Source organism: Ixodes scapularis, unplaced genomic scaffold (genome assembly GCF_016920785.2).
Source record: "Ixodes scapularis isolate PalLabHiFi unplaced genomic scaffold, ASM1692078v2 PGA_scaffold11__112_contigs__length_91849675, whole genome shotgun sequence".
NCBI classification, from domain to species: Eukaryota; Metazoa; Arthropoda; class Arachnida; order Ixodida; family Ixodidae; genus Ixodes; species Ixodes scapularis.
In genome coordinates this window covers 35,042,760-35,059,923 of record NW_024609837.1, presented here as the reverse complement: position 1 = coordinate 35,059,923, position 17,164 = coordinate 35,042,760, and the positions used below count along the sequence as shown (strand labels likewise).

Here is a 17,164-nt window from a genome sequence, read left to right as displayed (position 1 = left end):
TGCATTTCGCCAGCCAGTCTGGCAAGCACGTGCGGTTGGACTGTTTTTTTGTTGTATGCTGGACAGTTACATTTTGTGTACAATTTTGGGAACCAGTTGGCGAAGGAGCGGAGTGGCATGGTTTCGATCGAACAGCCATCTCCGCACGCGTGACAATTTCGCGTTGCACTGCAGTGGTCACATGTATCGACAGTTAGAGACTGCTTCCATTTATTATATAACTAGTCAACCTAATGCTGTGATATTTAATACTAAGCTGGTCATTTTCAAATAAATTTTAATATGTGTAGTTTGGTTATATACATATATATATATATATATATATATCATTTAAGTGAAGCATTGCAAAATGTGGCATGCCATTGGCATTTCAGTTACATGTTGAAAGATTCCCAGATGGTCTAACTTGACTATAATTTGTTTATTGCAGCGAGCAAAGTGTCCTTCGTGTGTCCAGCACTTGAAACAAATATTTTTATTTCTCTAGGAATATCAGCTCCAAAAGCTACTTTTGCTGCTCCGAAACACTGTTTTAGCTGCTCCAAAAGGTGCTCCGAAACGGCTTAGGCCAATCACATCACTGACTCCAGCATTTTCTTCATTGTCCCAGATTTGCCTGAAAATTTGCCAAACACACAAACATCACTGAAATAGTAACCCAGATTTTGGGCCAAAATATATACTGTGAACGACTTAATTTTTGCGAGGACATAATTTTCACGAATCGCCTACAACTCGCAAAAAATTGTTCCCGCAAACAATTCTGGTAAAATGTAAACACATTGGAATCTGTATTGAGATCCTACCGCGTCGCGAAAATTAGAGCTCGCAAAGTATTCCAAATCTTCAGCTTTGACCTGAATCGCGAAATAATGAGCCCGCGAAAAATAAGTCGTTTACAGTATATATTTTTTTCATGAAGTTGTTGAATTTACAATTTTGGTCCTCACCGTGTTTTTTAAAGTAAAATTTTTTATGGGCAACAGTGAAAAACTTCAGTCAGTGGTGTTATTTATGTAGCGAAATCTAGCACCGCCTATGTTGTGACACCATAGATCTGGTGTTGTGTTAGGTCTACTGGCTACTCGTCGCAGAACCTGCCAGTCGCCATCGTAACAATAAACAACACGTTATGTTTTAAAATTCATCTCTGTCCTGGTCATCCAACACTCAAAAAGAACCTATGTATAACATGGTGTCATAAATTCAGATATAAAATTAATACTACAGAGATTAGCCTAGTCACGCAGTAAGTACCTAGGAATAATTATAATTTCTAATCTAAATTGGAAGAATCACATTGCTAGCATTGTCTCGGTGACAACACAAAGGTTATGATTGTTAAGACACCGGCTAAAACATGACACTAGCAGAACTAAGTTGGTAGCCTACACATCCCTTGTAATACCCCATTCACACGAGCGGTTTAAAGGTACCTTGAGCATAGGTCCCTATCGTAAAGGGAGATGGAGCTCATGTTCACACGGCGCACAAAGGTCCCTTTTGCTAAAGGAGGGCTTACAATAAACGGAGCTCGCAGACCTCCCTTTACAGCTACAGGGAGTAAGTAGCCTTGGACCCATGAATTCCAAAAACAACAAAGTCTTGGAGACTGTCAGTTTTTTTTGTTTTGTTTTTCATTATTGCTTTATCTAGGGTTTACAGTGAAAAAAACCCATATTATTCGGTCTACTACCAAAAATCTGGCACCGTTCGTTGGGACCCGATAAACGTGCGTCTCGGTTTTTCTGTTTTTGATGTTTTTGTTGCGTCACAGTCATTGTTCGCACGCTTTGCTCGGAAACGACTCGGTGGCAATTGCCTCTCGTTTTGATATCAAGGAGGCTCTCCCTTGAACAATGCTGCAGTTGCGTCGCAAGTGTGCTTTTCTTCTTCCTGGTGCCTTGCCTTCGTACCAGTTCTGCGGGCAAAGAAAAGAGTGGGCAGATGCGGCGCAGTGAGTTGAACAGTGACCATTAATCTCGTTGCATCCTGTAACCACCCTTCTGCTGCGTCAATGTTTCTTTTTTTGGATGGGACTTGTTTTGTGCAGCTATGGGGGGAGGCGTCGAACGTTGGATCAGTCGTGCGTTTCTCGTTGATTTGCACCCGAAGCGTTTCGTTGCTGGTGTTGACTCCGAACGTTTCTTGTTTTCTGTGCTTTTGCCCACAATTTTTATTTGAAATTCAAGGTAAAGATTTAAAAAATTGAAATGTGAGGTTTTTTTTTTTTTTTTTTTTTCTCTTTTAGTTCTGACTTGTTGTTTTTGTTTTTGTTAGTTCTGACTTGTTTTTGTCACAACAGCCACATGTGATCCTTTCTCTGTTATCACATAATAATTTTTCTTGGGACACGAGGAAAACCTGAAGTCTATGTTGTCTAGCCGATTCTTAAGTGGGGCCCTCTTGTAGCCTTTTTGTGGATGTTTTTATGTTCATGCAGGTTAGATTATGCTGTCCTAATGTATTTCAAGTTATTTAAAATGTTTTCCAGAAAATTCAAGGTTGAGATTGGAAATTTCTCGTATTCCCAGGGATCTCGAGGCCAATAAGTAGTTGATGCCTCGATTAATTGACAACATTGGTTGACATTATTTCACGTAATTTAATTTTATTGACCTCAGTTTAATTTTATTGACCTAAATGATAAGATGTGTATTGTGTCTTTAATCTGCCTCATGAGGCGGATAGACACAATACACATCTTATCATTCCACAGTAAAAAAAGAGTAACAAACAAACTTAAAGTGAAACCCAATTGCAGTCTAAGATACAGTCAGTAAAGTGATATTACAAAAGTGACAAGTGTGAGACCGACTGATTGTGAATTGATAGATCTATGTATTGACATGGATACAGAAGTAGGTTACGGTTTTTGTTTAGTGACCTGTTTGGTACGAATGACTGATAGAGGCCTATGGACAAACATATTGAGCAATGAGATGGATAGTTTTTTTTGATTGGTTAATATATTATTTTGTTTGAAAAAAGATTCCTGAAAAAAAAGAATGTTGACATTTTCCCGGTGTTTTACTTCCTTGCCTCATCCTGTTTTCAAGCCCTTCTTGGCATACATACGGAAGTGTAATACGTTCCTATGGACAGATTGGTATTATTTGACTCTCATTCATCTACCGTTTGGTAAATGAATGACTCATAAATTGCCCAAACTAACGAATTTGCCAATTGCATAGCTAGTATGAGTTTGTTCCATTTGATTTGTAGCTCATTGGTTAGCTGATTTGACATGCACACAAAGAGTAGGTGCATCGGTCCTGATTGTCTGGTGGGTTAATTGGCTGGCCGACTAGATTTTAATGTGCTATTTCTTTCCCGACTTGTTGTCTGGTTGATTAGGCTTTTTGCAGAGGCAGGATGCATTTTTCTTCATGGGTTGATTGGCTGGCCAGTTAGGAGCACATACGGTGTTCCCACGCCTTTTGACTGATTGGTTGACTGACATCGCAGAGGTGGTGTGAATCGCCCCGGTGGGTTGATCGTCTGGCTAGCTCGATGCAGATGTGTGATGGGTTCCTTCCATATTGGCTGATTGGTTAACTGGCATACAAAGCCGGGATGAGTTTGACTCGATGGGCCCCTTGGCTGGTCAGGTGGCTGTAGATCTGTGATGCATTCCCCTGATTGGCTGATTGGTTTACTAGCTTTGCAGAGGCAGGATCTGTCTGTCCTGTTGGGTTAATTGGCTGACCGGCTAGATGCGGACATGCGATGCATTGGTACTTATTGATTGACTGATTAGTTAACAGGCATTGCAGAGCCAGGATCGTTTGTCCGAGTGGGTTGATTGGCTGGCGAGCTAGATGCAGATGTCTGATGCACTCTTTCCTGATTCACTGATTGGTTGACTGGCATTGTAGAGGCAGGGTCTGTTTGTCCCAATGGGTTAATTGGTTGATGGGCCAGATGCAGACGCGCGACACATCCCTTCCCAATTCACCGATCGGTTGACTGGCATGCTTGGGGGGGATCTGCTTTTCCCGATCCGTTGACTGTCTGGCCAGCTAGATTGAGACGCACAATGCGTTCCCCTCTCCCTCCTGATTGGCCGTGGGCGTTTGTACAGAGGCGGGATGCGTTCCTCCCGGCGGTGTCTCGCCCAATGAAAGACCCTCCCCTGGGCTCCCGTGCGTCGGCGGTGGATGGCCGGCCGAGCAGCCAGCAGGGGCCCGGCGTGAGCGGCGCAGGCTTCGATGACGACTACAACGAGTGGGAGCTGGGCATCGGGGACCTCATCATCGACCTGGACGCAGACATAGAGAAGAGCAACGACCCTGCCATGGCCTCTGCAGCCGCCGCAGCAGGGGGCCCCACGGCCGCCCAGGCCGTGCCCCCGCCAGCACAGGCCGCCGCCTCTTCGCCCCCCGTCGAGCACCAGGTAAGGGTCGATGTCTTTTACCCCTTCCCTTCCAGCGGTTCGGTGCAGCACCGGTGCCAGTTCTCGGTCATTTTATTGGGCTGCGTCGAACGGAGGAGGCACTGCCCCTAACGAACCTACTTGTCTCCAGCGCAGCCCCCATCTGTGCTGTCGTGTGACGCGACCCATCTCAGTAACACAATCCTGCGTGTGCCCCCCCCCCCCCCCCCCCCAAAAAAAAAAAAAAAATTACAATATTTTTTGTTGCAAAAACAAAGTATGCATCATCGAACGCTCAGTCTCTGCTCAAATGTAGCATTGGCTGTCCGAACCAGGTTCCAGAGTTTCGGAACGAGCCGTTATTTTGTTAAAAAGTTGTAAGCGATTTTCTAAAAATTTTAATGGGTAAGTGGGGCCCACTTTTGGTAGAGTGCACCATTCAGCCCCGTGTGTTCGTTGGCTTTGTCAATCGCAAGATTTTCGGAAATTGCCCATAACCTTTGGGTAAGATTATTCTTTGTTCTTAAACTTGGGCATCTAGTTCGGACCACTAGTGCTACATTAGGGCAGAAACTGAGTGTTCGACGATGCATAGTTTATGTTTGCAAATAAAGAATAAAGTCTACCGTATAATCACTAAAAATAAAGAATACTTTTTTTCTAAACCGTCTGGTTGGGACACACGTGTCAAAAAACTAATTTTGTGCAAAAATAAGATTTTTTTAGAGCAGTGTTGACGGCACGAGGTCCAATTTAGTCGGTAGTCACCTCCCTTCCATTTGTTTTCTCTCGCAGCATTTTGGGTGCATGGAGCAGAGGTGGATCGGCTTGGCCATCATGTTGAGATGGAGAGAGTGTACGACCATTCCATGACGTCGTGGACTGCGCGCAGAATCTAAAATAAATTTCGTGCCGTCAATATTGCTCCAAAAATTTATTTTTGCGTAAAATTAATTTTTTGGCACACACGTTCAGACCAGACTGTTTAACAGAAAAAAAATTTTCTTTTCAGTGGCCCACCCAAAATGGAGAGATAAATGGTGAAAAACATGAGCTGGACTATTTTTAAAAAATGAGGCAGCACAACTCAGTGATGTGATTGCTGCGCCAATTGCGCCAAACTGTGCCAAGGGGCTAACCCTGCTACATCCTGCTACATTTTGCCAAAATTTGGGTAATCTGCGCCAAGCCTGCGCCAAAAGACCAGTTGTGGTCGCCTTTCGAAATTGTAACTAAACTGAGTACCGTAATGAGCACACATGAGCTAGGTGGCGCAAGCGGTTGCCCGACACCAGAGCCGTATATTGGGAGAGTTTGGCCAATGGGCGGAGCAAAGGCCGCCGCCAGCGCCGAATACTGCCCCCCGCGGTTAGAGCGTAAACTAAAAGGACGACACAGCGTCGACCAATCAGCTGACTGCGATGTCACAATAACAGGGGTGGAACGGCTGCGCCATTTGCGCCATTTTGCGCCAGACGCATTTGTCTGCGCCATCCTGCGCCATTTTGCAGAAACTGCGCCACAGCCAATACCTCGCGCCATTATGCGCCAGATCGCAGAACGTGCACCAAGAAACTTTTTATTTTGTCTTGGTTTCGGTTTTATTGACTCAATTGGCAACAATGAGCGCGTTCAGCCTGGTCGGCCTTGCAATCCTTTGTTCTGTTTATTCTCCCTGTGTATCCCGAGTCGGAAGCGCGCGAAAAAACTCGGATTCTAAGCGCCACACCACCTGCGACTGGATTGTTATTCTTCAACCATAATTAACGGTTAAGCAAGTCGGCTGAGGTGAGGTCGAGTCGTTAAGCGTCAGATTGCCTGAGGCTCTGCGGCCCGGGATCCGGACGTCAGCCAGTTGAAAACAAATGAGCAAAAGATTCCTTTTAGTACTTCATCGTTAGAAGTTGGAACCGCATTCTCGCAAGATAAATCGTGATTTGATTGAACTGAAACGCGGTCCGATCCGAAACCTTTCCGGCCAGCAGCTCTTTTGCGAGTGATAGATCTGCTCGGCGTACTTTAACCTTGCTCCTGCTTATCGCTTCAAATACGATAACTTCGTTAATCGTAGTCTGCTGCTTCGTAATCGAGTTGCACAATAGGATAAACGCGAAATTTGTTGCCCTGTTCCTCCGTGCAACTGCACGTCCATTGCTTGCGCACGTCACGGGGTTCGCACCTATAATTACTATGTCGAGCACGTGTGGGTTGTGCGATAAGCAGTGCTGGTTTGCATTTTGAGCAGCTGAAAGCCGCTCGGAAAATATCAAGGACGCTATCTTGAGAAACAGAGTACTGGCTTTTTGATTCTCATTAAGGCTCACAAAGTTTCAAGTTTTCGCATCTGTTACACTGTTATCCCATCTACCTAGGTCCCTAACCATTCATGTTCATCTGTTCTGCTAAGTACGATTGAAATTGCTCCCGTGCTTGTCTAAGACGCAAGCTGAAGTGCAATGAAAACTGATCTGAGCTGCTCCTAGCCTGCTCCAGAACGTAGTTTTAGCTGCTCCCAACCTGCTCCAAAACAGCTGTTTCAGCTGCTCCCGTGGCTGCTCCCAGGTACATTTCATGAGTTCCACCCCTGCAATAATAAAAACAACATTTAAAGCGTGAAATAGAAGCGTTCAGTCTCGGCGTCTCGGTGACAGTTTGCTCTCCTTGTAGAACAGCGTCTTAGCTGAAACTGGCTGAAAGAAAACAGTGTAAAGGCTGGAGCGCGCGAGCGTCTCGAGATGCAGATTGAGTCCCGCTCAGCTCGTGCGCTGGCTTTGGCAGGGCTTTCTTTCCCCCAGTCTCAGCTGAGACGCTGTTTCTAGCAAGCCGGCCCTGGTTTGGAGCGCATGTTCATTCCTTCTGCCGTTGAATATGGACGTGATGACAACCCCACATGCGCCAAGTTTTCAGTCACCGAGAGTTATACCTTTTCACTCTAGCGACGCTAAAACACCTTAAATTAGTCGTGTCGCATATTTAGAGCTCACGACCACTGCTAGGGGCTGTTTCGAGGCCCGTGGTTGGCCCCGAAATGCTCGCCTATTCAAACCAATGTATGACCGAACTCTCCCAATAAACGGCTCTGCCCGACACAAAGTACCCTGCATCAATCGTTTATTCGGTCTTGCATGGTTTCTCCCGCTGCCTCTCGTTTCGCGCTCTCGGTGCTCTCGTCGTCTCGGGTCTTTTTAAACTTTTCCAACGACAGACGCGGGCATGTGCGGACGCTCCGACACTAGTGTACTGGGTACCAGCCATGCCATCCTGCTGTGAAGCAAAACCACGTTTTTGTGCGGCTGGAGTTACTTTGTGAGCTGAAGCACTTGCTCCTGAAAGCAACGACCGAGGGAAAACTATACAGTTGACTCTCATTAATTCCAACTCTCTTAATTCAAACTTGTGGATAATTCAAACTAACATGCAGGTCCCATCCTATGCATCTCTATGGGAGGGAACTCCCGTTAATTCAAACTCTGCTTAATTCAAACACATTTTTGGTCCCCCTCGAGTTTGAATTAACGAGATTCGACTGTATTTGGTCTCTGCCTGCCATTCACCGTGGTCGCGCGACGTCGGGTGTTGCCGTCGGGTGTTGCCGTCGGGTGTTGCAGATATGGCGCTTTCTTAACTGAAACGTAAGGACCACTCTAATGTTCATCAGCATTCCTGTTCTTGTTTAATACGCTACTACAAAATCCCTGTAGCTGAAAGACTGCTGTGTCGAAGTACTGTTTACCTACGTTTCTCTTTGTAGGCTTTTTTCGAGGTGACCCCGGTATGTGAAAAACCTGCCGTGAAAGTAAGTTGGTGAAGAGAAGTAGCTAAAGGGAGCAAAGAAGGCAACGTCTGCACGCTGAACCCGCGCAGCGCGCTTGTTTGTCTCGAGTTCAGTCGTTGCACAAAGTGCTCCGAGGACCTTTTTACTCTGGCTCGTGATGTCTTGCATCGATGTGCTCAGGTTTTTTTTTTTTTTTTCTGTGTGTTTAGCTTGTACCTCGCCAGCCAGTCTGGCAAGCACGTGCGGCTGAACTGTTTTTTGCCGTATACTGGACAGTTACATTTTGTGTACAATTTTGGGAACCAGTTGGCGACGAAGCGGAGTGGCATGGTTTCGATCAAACAGCCATCTCGCAATTTCACATTGCACTGCAGTTGTCACGTGGATCAGCAGTTCGAGACTGCTTCCATTTATTATATAACTGGTCAACCTAATGCTGGGATATTTAATACTAAGCTGGTCATTTTCATATAAATTTTAATATGTGCAGTTTGGTTCTTATTTACCTATAGCGGGTACATATATATGTATCGTTTAACTGAATCATAGCAAAATGTGTCACGTCATTGGCATTTCAGTTACATGTTGAAAGACTCCCCGGTGGTCTAACTTGACTATAATTTGTTTATTGCAGCGAGCAAAGTGTCCTTCATTTCTCCAGCACTTGAAACAAATATTTTTATTTTTATTCTAAGAATATCTGCTCCAAAACCCACTTTTTCTGCTCTGAAACACTGTTTTGGCTGCTCCGAAAGCCACTTTTGCTGCTCCAAAGCACTGTTTTGGCTGCTCCAAAAGGTGCTCCAAAATGGCTTAGGCCAATCACATCACTGACAACTTCATAAAAGAAATTAATGATAAACGCAGACGCACCCACCACAGACCAAGTGACACGGGAACTGTTACCACAGATTGCGGACACGGCAGCTTCGCATCTCATACGCGATAAACTCGAGGGAATTTGCTACAAACTCCTGCGTCACGGGGAAGGGCAGTGCAGACTGCGGATGCAGCAGGTTCATGCTTTACGGTGCGATAAACACAAGGGCACTGGCTACAAACTTACGTGCCACAAAAACTGATGTCGCGCTTGCAGATTGCCAACAAAAAATGCAAGAACTCGCTACGAACTCGCATCTTGCAGGAACCGATATTACGTGCTGCAATCGCGCACAAAATTGCAGGAACCAGTTGCAGACCCTCTCATCACGTGTGTACCGGTAGCGCAGATCGCGCGGTTGATGCGATTCTTGTCTGACATTGTGTGTTACGAATATTTAGCCAGAAAACACGAAATGGACAATCTCTCGGGGGAGGGCGTCCTTATGGGATTTCACGGCGAGCTTTTTGTTTTGGGGGGTCACCCCATACACAAGTCAAAAAGTGTTACCATCGAGCTTGCGCATTTTCGGCGCAAGTTCGGCGTCGGCACCGCTTGTCTCAAGCGAGCAGAAGTGTGGCAGTTTCTGTTGCCGCCGAGTGAACACGGGTTGACGCGGGACACTTCGGCGTCTGTTTCAGGCCACGGTGGATAAGGGCCTCAAGATGAAGATAAAGCGCAAGAACCTTGCCAAACACGAGATTGTGAAGGCGCAGGACACGGGGTCGTCACCACTGCCGGCCAACAGCGCCTCCTCTTCCGCCGCTACCAAGCACTCGTCGTCGTCCTCCTTGTCCTCTTCCTCGTCGAAAGGGGGCAGCGGCCGCAGCGGGTCCCACAAGAAGAAGCGGCTCGAGAACGGCGCCTCTCCGCCGCGGCTCCCGCCGCAGTGCGCCCTGGGTGTGACGCAGGGCGCTCCGGAGTCGCCCCTGCCGCCCCTGCCTGCCCCCTCATCCGTGGTGGCAACGGCGGTGACGGAGCAGCAGCAGTCGGCCAATGGCGTGTCTCCACCCTCGCCGGTCGCGGAAGAGGTTGCGGCGGAGGAGGCGGCGTCCGAGGTGCCGCTCAAGAAAATCAAGGTGAGCCCGTAGACTACCTCCTTTGTAAGAACAAGTGGAAATGACCTGGTGTCGTGCAGTGTCGTCAGGTGTAAGCCATTTCTGGCTGTTCCGACCTCGAGCCGTGCAAGATCTTCTGTTTTGCCGTTTTGTGTCTGTTTTGTGCCTTTGATCCAAAGGACATGCACACACAAAAGTGACTTCTGTGACTCGTAAACAAATAATAATACACAAAACAACATGTGCACGAGTGCACATTTTTAACAGATGTTTAGAGAAAACAACTTGGCAGTTTAGTGGAGGCTTGAGTGGTCTCGAAGCCGCATTGCGCCTTCTCGGCTGGCGCAACCAAATGCTTCGGGAGTCTTCGCAATGTCTCAAAAAGCAAAAAAACATTTTTAACAAAAAAAAAAAAAAAAAAAAAGTCAATGTCATTGCAAAAAATTATAAAAATTTGTAACAATGTTTAATTGCAAGACGCAGTTAGATGAAATGAATGGATTGATGCTTGAATTTCTGAAGACATAGTTATGGCAAAGTAGAATGTGAAATGCCCGCGCTCACCGCACCGAGGTCAGGTAAGCACGTACTGATGTGCTACACCGTTCTACTGCTACTTATGCTCACAGGCGATGAAATAGCAAATTCGTTATGCATTTTTGTCACATCGGTTTCATGAACTTACTTCCACGTGGCAGCCTAAGATATTGTCCTATAAAAAGCTGAGCACATCGAGTGCGTACTCAAGAAAGTGCACTATATTCGGTTTCACCTTGCCACAGACCACTGCGGCGGATGCCGTGAGCCATCCCGGAGGTCACACGACACTCGCGCAGCATTACGTTCAATGCTTTGGCTTTAGCGCTGTGGTTAATTGTAAGGTGAAACGGAGTATAGGCAATTTCCTGGGGGGCGGGCTCTGAGAGCAACCCCTGGGTGGGTCCCTTGGATGCAGACGGAGTGCCCCGAGAGTCCCTCTCGGAGTGCGGTGGCGGCCACGAGCGGCCCCGTGGAGCGCAGGGACTCGGGCGTGCTCTGCTCTTCGGTGGGCACCATCACGGAGCCGGACTGCTTGGGGCCCTGCGAGCCGGGCACGAGCGTCACCCTGGAGGGCATTGTCTGGCAGGAGACGGAAGGAGGTCAGTTGTCGGCCCATTCCCGTCGTGGCTTGGATGTTTGGCAGCCACAGCCATCCGCAGCTAGCCACAGTGTTCCTTTGAGCCCTGGCACCTGCAGTGGGGGCATGCGACAGTGCCAAGACGGTTGGGACAAGCCTGTCCCTTCCATCTTTGCTCGGATCTGCAGCAGCCGCAGCCAGCTGTGGCCAACTGCAGTGGTCTTTTGAGCCTTTGCATCTATAGTGGGTGGGGCATATGACAGTGCCGGGATAGTTGGGACAATGTGACAAGACACTCTCTTTCCCCTTGGCTTAAAGATGTGGCAGTTGCAGCTGCAGCCCCCTTCAGCCAGCTGCAGTGGCCTTTAGAGCCCTGACATGTGCAGGGGGGGGGGTGCATGTGGCAGTGCCAGGATGGTGGGGAGAAGTTTGCCTGACCCAGTGTCACTAAATGCTGGCTGGGTTCATGAGGACACTTCCATTGTCACTGACAAAGAAGGGAGTAGAAAATATGCAGGCGTTACATAGTGTAAAGTGGTAGGATGCGAGGAGTTCCAAGCTTTTTTTATGTGAAATATGTGTGTTGGTTACGTTTTTGTGCAGTCACAACCTTGTGGTCACCGTTGCATACTATAGGCTAGTGTTTGCATTACACTGACATGGCATCTGCTAGCAGGGGGAAATGGAAATTGGTTTGTTACTGTCTGAGAATTGTCCAGAAATAGGACTCGAAAGATGTTAGAGTTGGGTAAAATCTGCAGGCTATTACAATTTCATGCACTCTCTTCTTTATCTGTTTGCATATGGTGGTGTGGCCTGTCTCCAGCCTCTTGTGACTGGTAAAATAAGTCTGAGAACCTTAGAAATACTCACTAGATACAGTAAACTCTCACTTGAGTGAACTTCAAGGGACCCAAAGAAACAGTCCACTTATCTGAAAGTTCACTAAACTGAATATATTCACTAGAATATGGAACATCACAGGGCACAGCATACATCGAGTCAAAAGTGTAAAGTGCAATTAATGGAGTCATGTACATCGATATATACAAAGTGCATAACAGATACATTGCTGCCTTTCTCATTTTGAAAAAAATCTGTAATTTTCATTTGCACCGGCTCTCCTAAAGCGCGTGAAGTAACAAAATTGTCCAGAGAGTCTATGTTTTTTTGCACTTCCTCTGGCACAACTTGTTGCTGTGACGAAGCCATACCGCAACGGCATCGTCCACTTGCTTCAAATATCCCCTGCAGGGTTGTTTCCAGTTGGGATTGAACGCAGTTTCTCCTTCAAGCTTTGACTTTTGCTTCACCATCGTTGACAATGTCGGCGGTGGAATCCCATAGTCCTTCACAAGGTCCACTTGCCTTTGACCGTTGTCCAGATGCTGAAGGATTTTGAGCTCGTCTGATAGAGACAACCGCTTCCGTTTCGTCGCACTCATTGCAAAAGTGGGCGCACAAACTGCCGTCCTGCCGTTGTTGCCCAAAAATAAGATGGCCGAACGGAAACAATCACAAAGAAAAAACAGACACACCACGTGGTTTGTTTTCGTCAACCGCACCGTTGCGTAGCCTTGGTGGCGCTGTTAACGCCAACGATGATACGCCGCCGCTGCAGAGGCGGCGGCGGTAAGGTGGGGGCATCGGCTACACCAGCACTGCAGAGCACAAAACTTCGTTGAACTGATTGCAAAAGTAATCCCGGGTCCACCGATCAAGTTTGTTGAACTGAAATATTTGCTATCCCGAAATTCGTTTTTCGTTTAAGTGAAACATTCTTGCACAAAAAAGCATAGAAAAACTGCCGGAAATTTTTAAAAAGGTTGTTATTCTAAAATATTTGTTAAACCGACTTTCGCTCGAGTGAGAGTTTACTGTACTTGGGATTTCAGTTGAAATTGAATCCCGTAGGCAAAGAGCCATCGCGCGAAAGTTCGGTCGTGTCACACTTGTCCTTAATTGGTGGCTGTAGAGAACATTCTTTTGTCATGTTTGAAAATTTGAGAATGCTGTTGTAATGGGTGTCATGAATTGTCGAATTGTTGCTCCATGGGAAAGAAACTGGGCACCAAACGTAAGAGAGGCCCATGTCGCACTGTGTATACATTGCTGCATTTCTTAATGGTGGGATTTTGAACGAACAATGCATCAGGCTCAAGAGTATTTCTGTTGTTCTGCAGGGGTCCTGGTGGTGAACGTGACATGGCGAGGCAAGACGTACGTGGGCACACTCCTCGACTGCACCCGCCACGATTGGGCGCCCCCCCGCTTCTGCGAGTCCCCCACGAGCGACCTTGACGCGAAGGGGGGCCTCCCCAAGGGGGGACGCCCCAAGCGAGCCAGGGGGGACCCCGAGGCGGCCAACCGCGGGGGGTGCACCCCGGTGCAGGGCAAGCTGCGCAATGGCAAGGGCCGCCGCTTCGCGGTCCCCTGCAGCCCCGCCAAGGGAGAGGGCCGCAGGCGCACGGCCACGCGGCCCCCCGAGCTCGAGCTCAGCCCCCCGGACAAGAAGCGCGCCCGGGCACGGGGCACCCCCCCGACCCCCGAGGCCCCCTGCTCCCCCGCGCTCATCCCCTGCCCGGAGCCCCACTGCGGCAAGAAGTACAAGCACATCAATGGGCTACGCTACCACCAGAGCCACGCGCATGGCTGCGGGGACGCCAAGGGTGGAGAGGAGGAGACCTCGGACGGGGGGGAGGAAGGGAGCAGCCCCCCCAGCCCCACCATCCTCCCCCCGGCCCCCCCGGTTGCTGTGGCCCCCGTGGCAGCCCCCGCGGCGCCGGAGGAACCCTCTCCGAGTCCCCCTGTGTCGGTCACAGTCAGCATCCCGACGTCCCAGGTGTTTTCGTTCGTGCCCGCCGCCCCTCGTGCCGCTTCCCCGCCCCCCGTGCGTGCCCTGGCGACCCCAGTGTGTCCCCCAGACTCCGTACCCTCTGTGGCCCCCCCGAGTCCCCCCAAGGCCGCCCCTCCTGCCGTTGCGGAGCCCCTTGGCCAGGCTGTCGTTCCGCAGGCGGCGTCATTGGACACAGTGTTGCGGCAGCACAAGCGGCCCCACAAGAAGGGCAAGGGACGCAAGTCGGAGGGGGGGCCCCCAGAGGAGGCCCCCGAAGGTCCCTTACCCCTTGCCGCCGCCGCAACCGCGGAGACTAGCCTGCCTTTGGAGCAAGCGCCCCCGAACCTGGAAGAAAGTGTTCAAAGCCCTGCGTACTCTGACATTTCGGACGACGCGGCACCCCTTCTCGAGGCTGCCAAGGACAAGGAGCCCCCCCGCGGACCCCCTGGGGAGCTGTACGGGGTGTACCCTTACTTCGGGCAGCCACCCTACCTCCTGCCAGGGGTCCAGCCCCCACCCGAAGCGAAGCCGCCCCCTCCCCCGAACCCCGCCGCAGAAGAGGAGGCGGCCAAGAAGGAGGGGGGCGTCCTCCGCGACAAGGCCCCCAAGGAGCCCTCGCGGGACGGCCCCACTCCCCAGGAACCCCCCGGGAAGAAGCCGGACTTCCCCCAGTTCCCACCCTACTCGCTGTGCGCAGGCGGACCCTACGTCGGGGGCGGGCCCCCCGGCTACCCTTTTCATGAGCCGTACCACGTGCACATGGTGGACTCTTCGCCCTCCGCATTCAAAGAGGACAAGTCGGGGGGTAAGGACGCGCCAGGCGTTGACAAGGGGGCCCCACCCCCCCTTGACAAGAACAGTCCGCGCGTGTTGCCTCCGCTCCCCCGCCGCAACCAGTCCCCGGAGGTCCCCGTGCCCCCCAAGGAGCGCCTGTGCAAGGAGGAGGCAAAGGAGGAGCCCAAGTTCAGCCCATACGAGCCGCTCTACGAGCGGCGCTTCCTCTACCTCCAGGACCCTCCCCCCGCCGAGGCCCCGCCCAAGGAGGCCCCGCCCACTCCCAAGGCCCCGCCCCCACACCCCCCAAAGTCCCGCGCCCCCAAGGAGCCCAAGGACAAGGACGGGGGCGGGCAGAAGCCGACGATGGAGACGACGGGTCCGCCCCCGCCCTCCAACTACGCCTACCTGCACCCGGGCTACCTGCCCCCTCACTTCCCGCCCCACGTGGCCTTTGAGTCGGTGTACCGGGGCCTGCCCCACTACGGAGGCTCGCCCTACCTGCGCTTCCACGTGCCGGCCCCCGAGGTGCCCCAGCAGGCGCCGGGGCCGCCCGTCGTGGGGCAGGTGGGGGGCCCGCAGGGGCCTCCTAAGGCTCTCGACCTCCTACACCAGGTGTCACAACACTACAGGTGGGTTAAAGCGTTCCTTTGCCCATCTTTACGGGCCTTCATGCATCAACAGTCGCGTCTCGTTAACGTGAATACCTTCTACATGCACCAGCTCGACTCTGATGTCTCGCACCTGCAGTGGCGCTGCTGTAGCCACTGCGCATGCTCAGACGCTTTATCTCGCTCGAATCTGGTTTCTGGGTACGTGCAGTGTTCACGCCTTGCGTGGACGCTGCATGTTGCTTTATAGATCAAATTTTCGGCCACCAACCAGGGAAATGTGTACATTTTGGTCTTGTTATTATGGATAGCTCGCATTATGGACAACTTGCATGATGAACAACTCTCATTATGGACAACTCGCACGATTAGCGATTTATTCATAATTTATATATTTCTGTAGGCCAGTCTTTGTAGGGAGGCCTAGATATTTAGAAATGCGGCAACCAGAAACGTCCCAACATTAGCATTAGAGAAAAAAATGTTTGCGACTCAAAATTCTGTTTTCTTTCTGCACGAAAGGTGCCAGTCTAAAACCAACTGCCAGAAGCATCCCCCACTCTTTTTTAATTGTTTGCGATGGTGAAACGGTATTCAGAATATTTTTTAAAGGAATGAGTTGTTTTGGGACACTTATTTGGCAATAAAATTGAAAGATTTGACGTATTTTAATTTTTATTACTACCAAAACATTCAAATTATGTTGATTTAAATTTAAAAAAATACAATCAGTTTATGACTGCATCTTTACAATCAGTCTTGGGGTATAAAATACAATCACTCTTGGGGAATTGTAAAGTCTATAAGACTGGTCCTTTGGTTTTGGTTTGATTGTTTGCTTTTCTTAGCAAGTAGACTCTGTAGCAAGAAAAATGAATTTGCAGTACTTGGACATCATACTCAGGTGCTTTGCCTTGTTTTCTTAATGCCTGTGACTGGAGGGACAAATTTTGCAACCAATCAAAGTCTTGAACTCCCTTCTATGCCTGACAACTTCTTCATTTCTTTTTTCCTTGTGTGCTGTACCAAAGGTTTAGAAAACTAAAACAATGAAATGTTTGCCTATGGACAGCAGAGTTCATGCTCCAAAAAAAGTGTTTGCCCCTAAAATATGACCTCTATACTCAATCTCACTAGTTGCACGCACTACTGCGGAAGGGAGAGCGATTTTTGTCAGAATTTCGAGCGACGGGTTAATCTTCTATACTCATTTTTACCTCAAGGAAAAAAAAAAAATAAAGAAAAGAGGAAGTTTGGCGCATTGTTCATACGTTGCGCAAAGTACTGTCAAACCCTTTTTTTTCGTGGCCCCTGTTTTTCGCGAATCAGTCAAAGAGCAACTAATTGCGGCCACTGAATTTCGCGAATTTCGGACGCCTGCATTGAAACTCTTAAAGGGGTCATGAAACGCTTTTCCAACTTTTTCCTGTTTCGCTTTCCTCCTCAACTCATAAATCGCGCATTCCAGCAAACAGTTCAAGAAGACGAAAAGAAGGGAGGCCCCTCTTGCTCGGAATCTGGTTTGTGTAACCGGACAGAGCCATTGTCCCCCTAGAATATTAGCCCGTCGCTCAAAACTCAGACAAAAGTTTCTTTCCCTAGCTCGTTCACCCCTAAGCTGACAGTGCTGTGGAAGCTACGTGCTCCTTGGGCTAGCCACACTTTTGCCACGTAAGCGTGGCAAATGTGGCTGCAGAGATTGAAGTCAGGTGATGAAACGGAGGTGGCTGATTGGTCC

General features: G+C 49.2%; 1 protein-coding gene across 2 annotated transcripts in view; it reads left to right on the top strand.

Annotated features, from left to right (window-relative positions):
- The window catches only part of LOC8036612 (basic proline-rich protein), a 50,311-nt gene that overhangs the window by 18,564 nt on the left and 14,583 nt on the right, over positions 1-17,164 (top strand). For both annotated transcript variants that reach the window (XM_029973219.3, XM_029973220.4), the window contains exons 2-5: positions 4,085-4,396; positions 9,672-10,109; positions 11,044-11,227; positions 13,389-15,447. In XM_029973219.3, coding sequence (XP_029829079.2) covers positions 4,121-4,396; positions 9,672-10,109; positions 11,044-11,227; positions 13,389-15,447 — 2,957 coding nt within the window. In that variant the 5' untranslated portion in view covers positions 4,085-4,120. The remainder of the gene's footprint in view (positions 1-4,084; positions 4,397-9,671; positions 10,110-11,043; positions 11,228-13,388; positions 15,448-17,164) is intronic.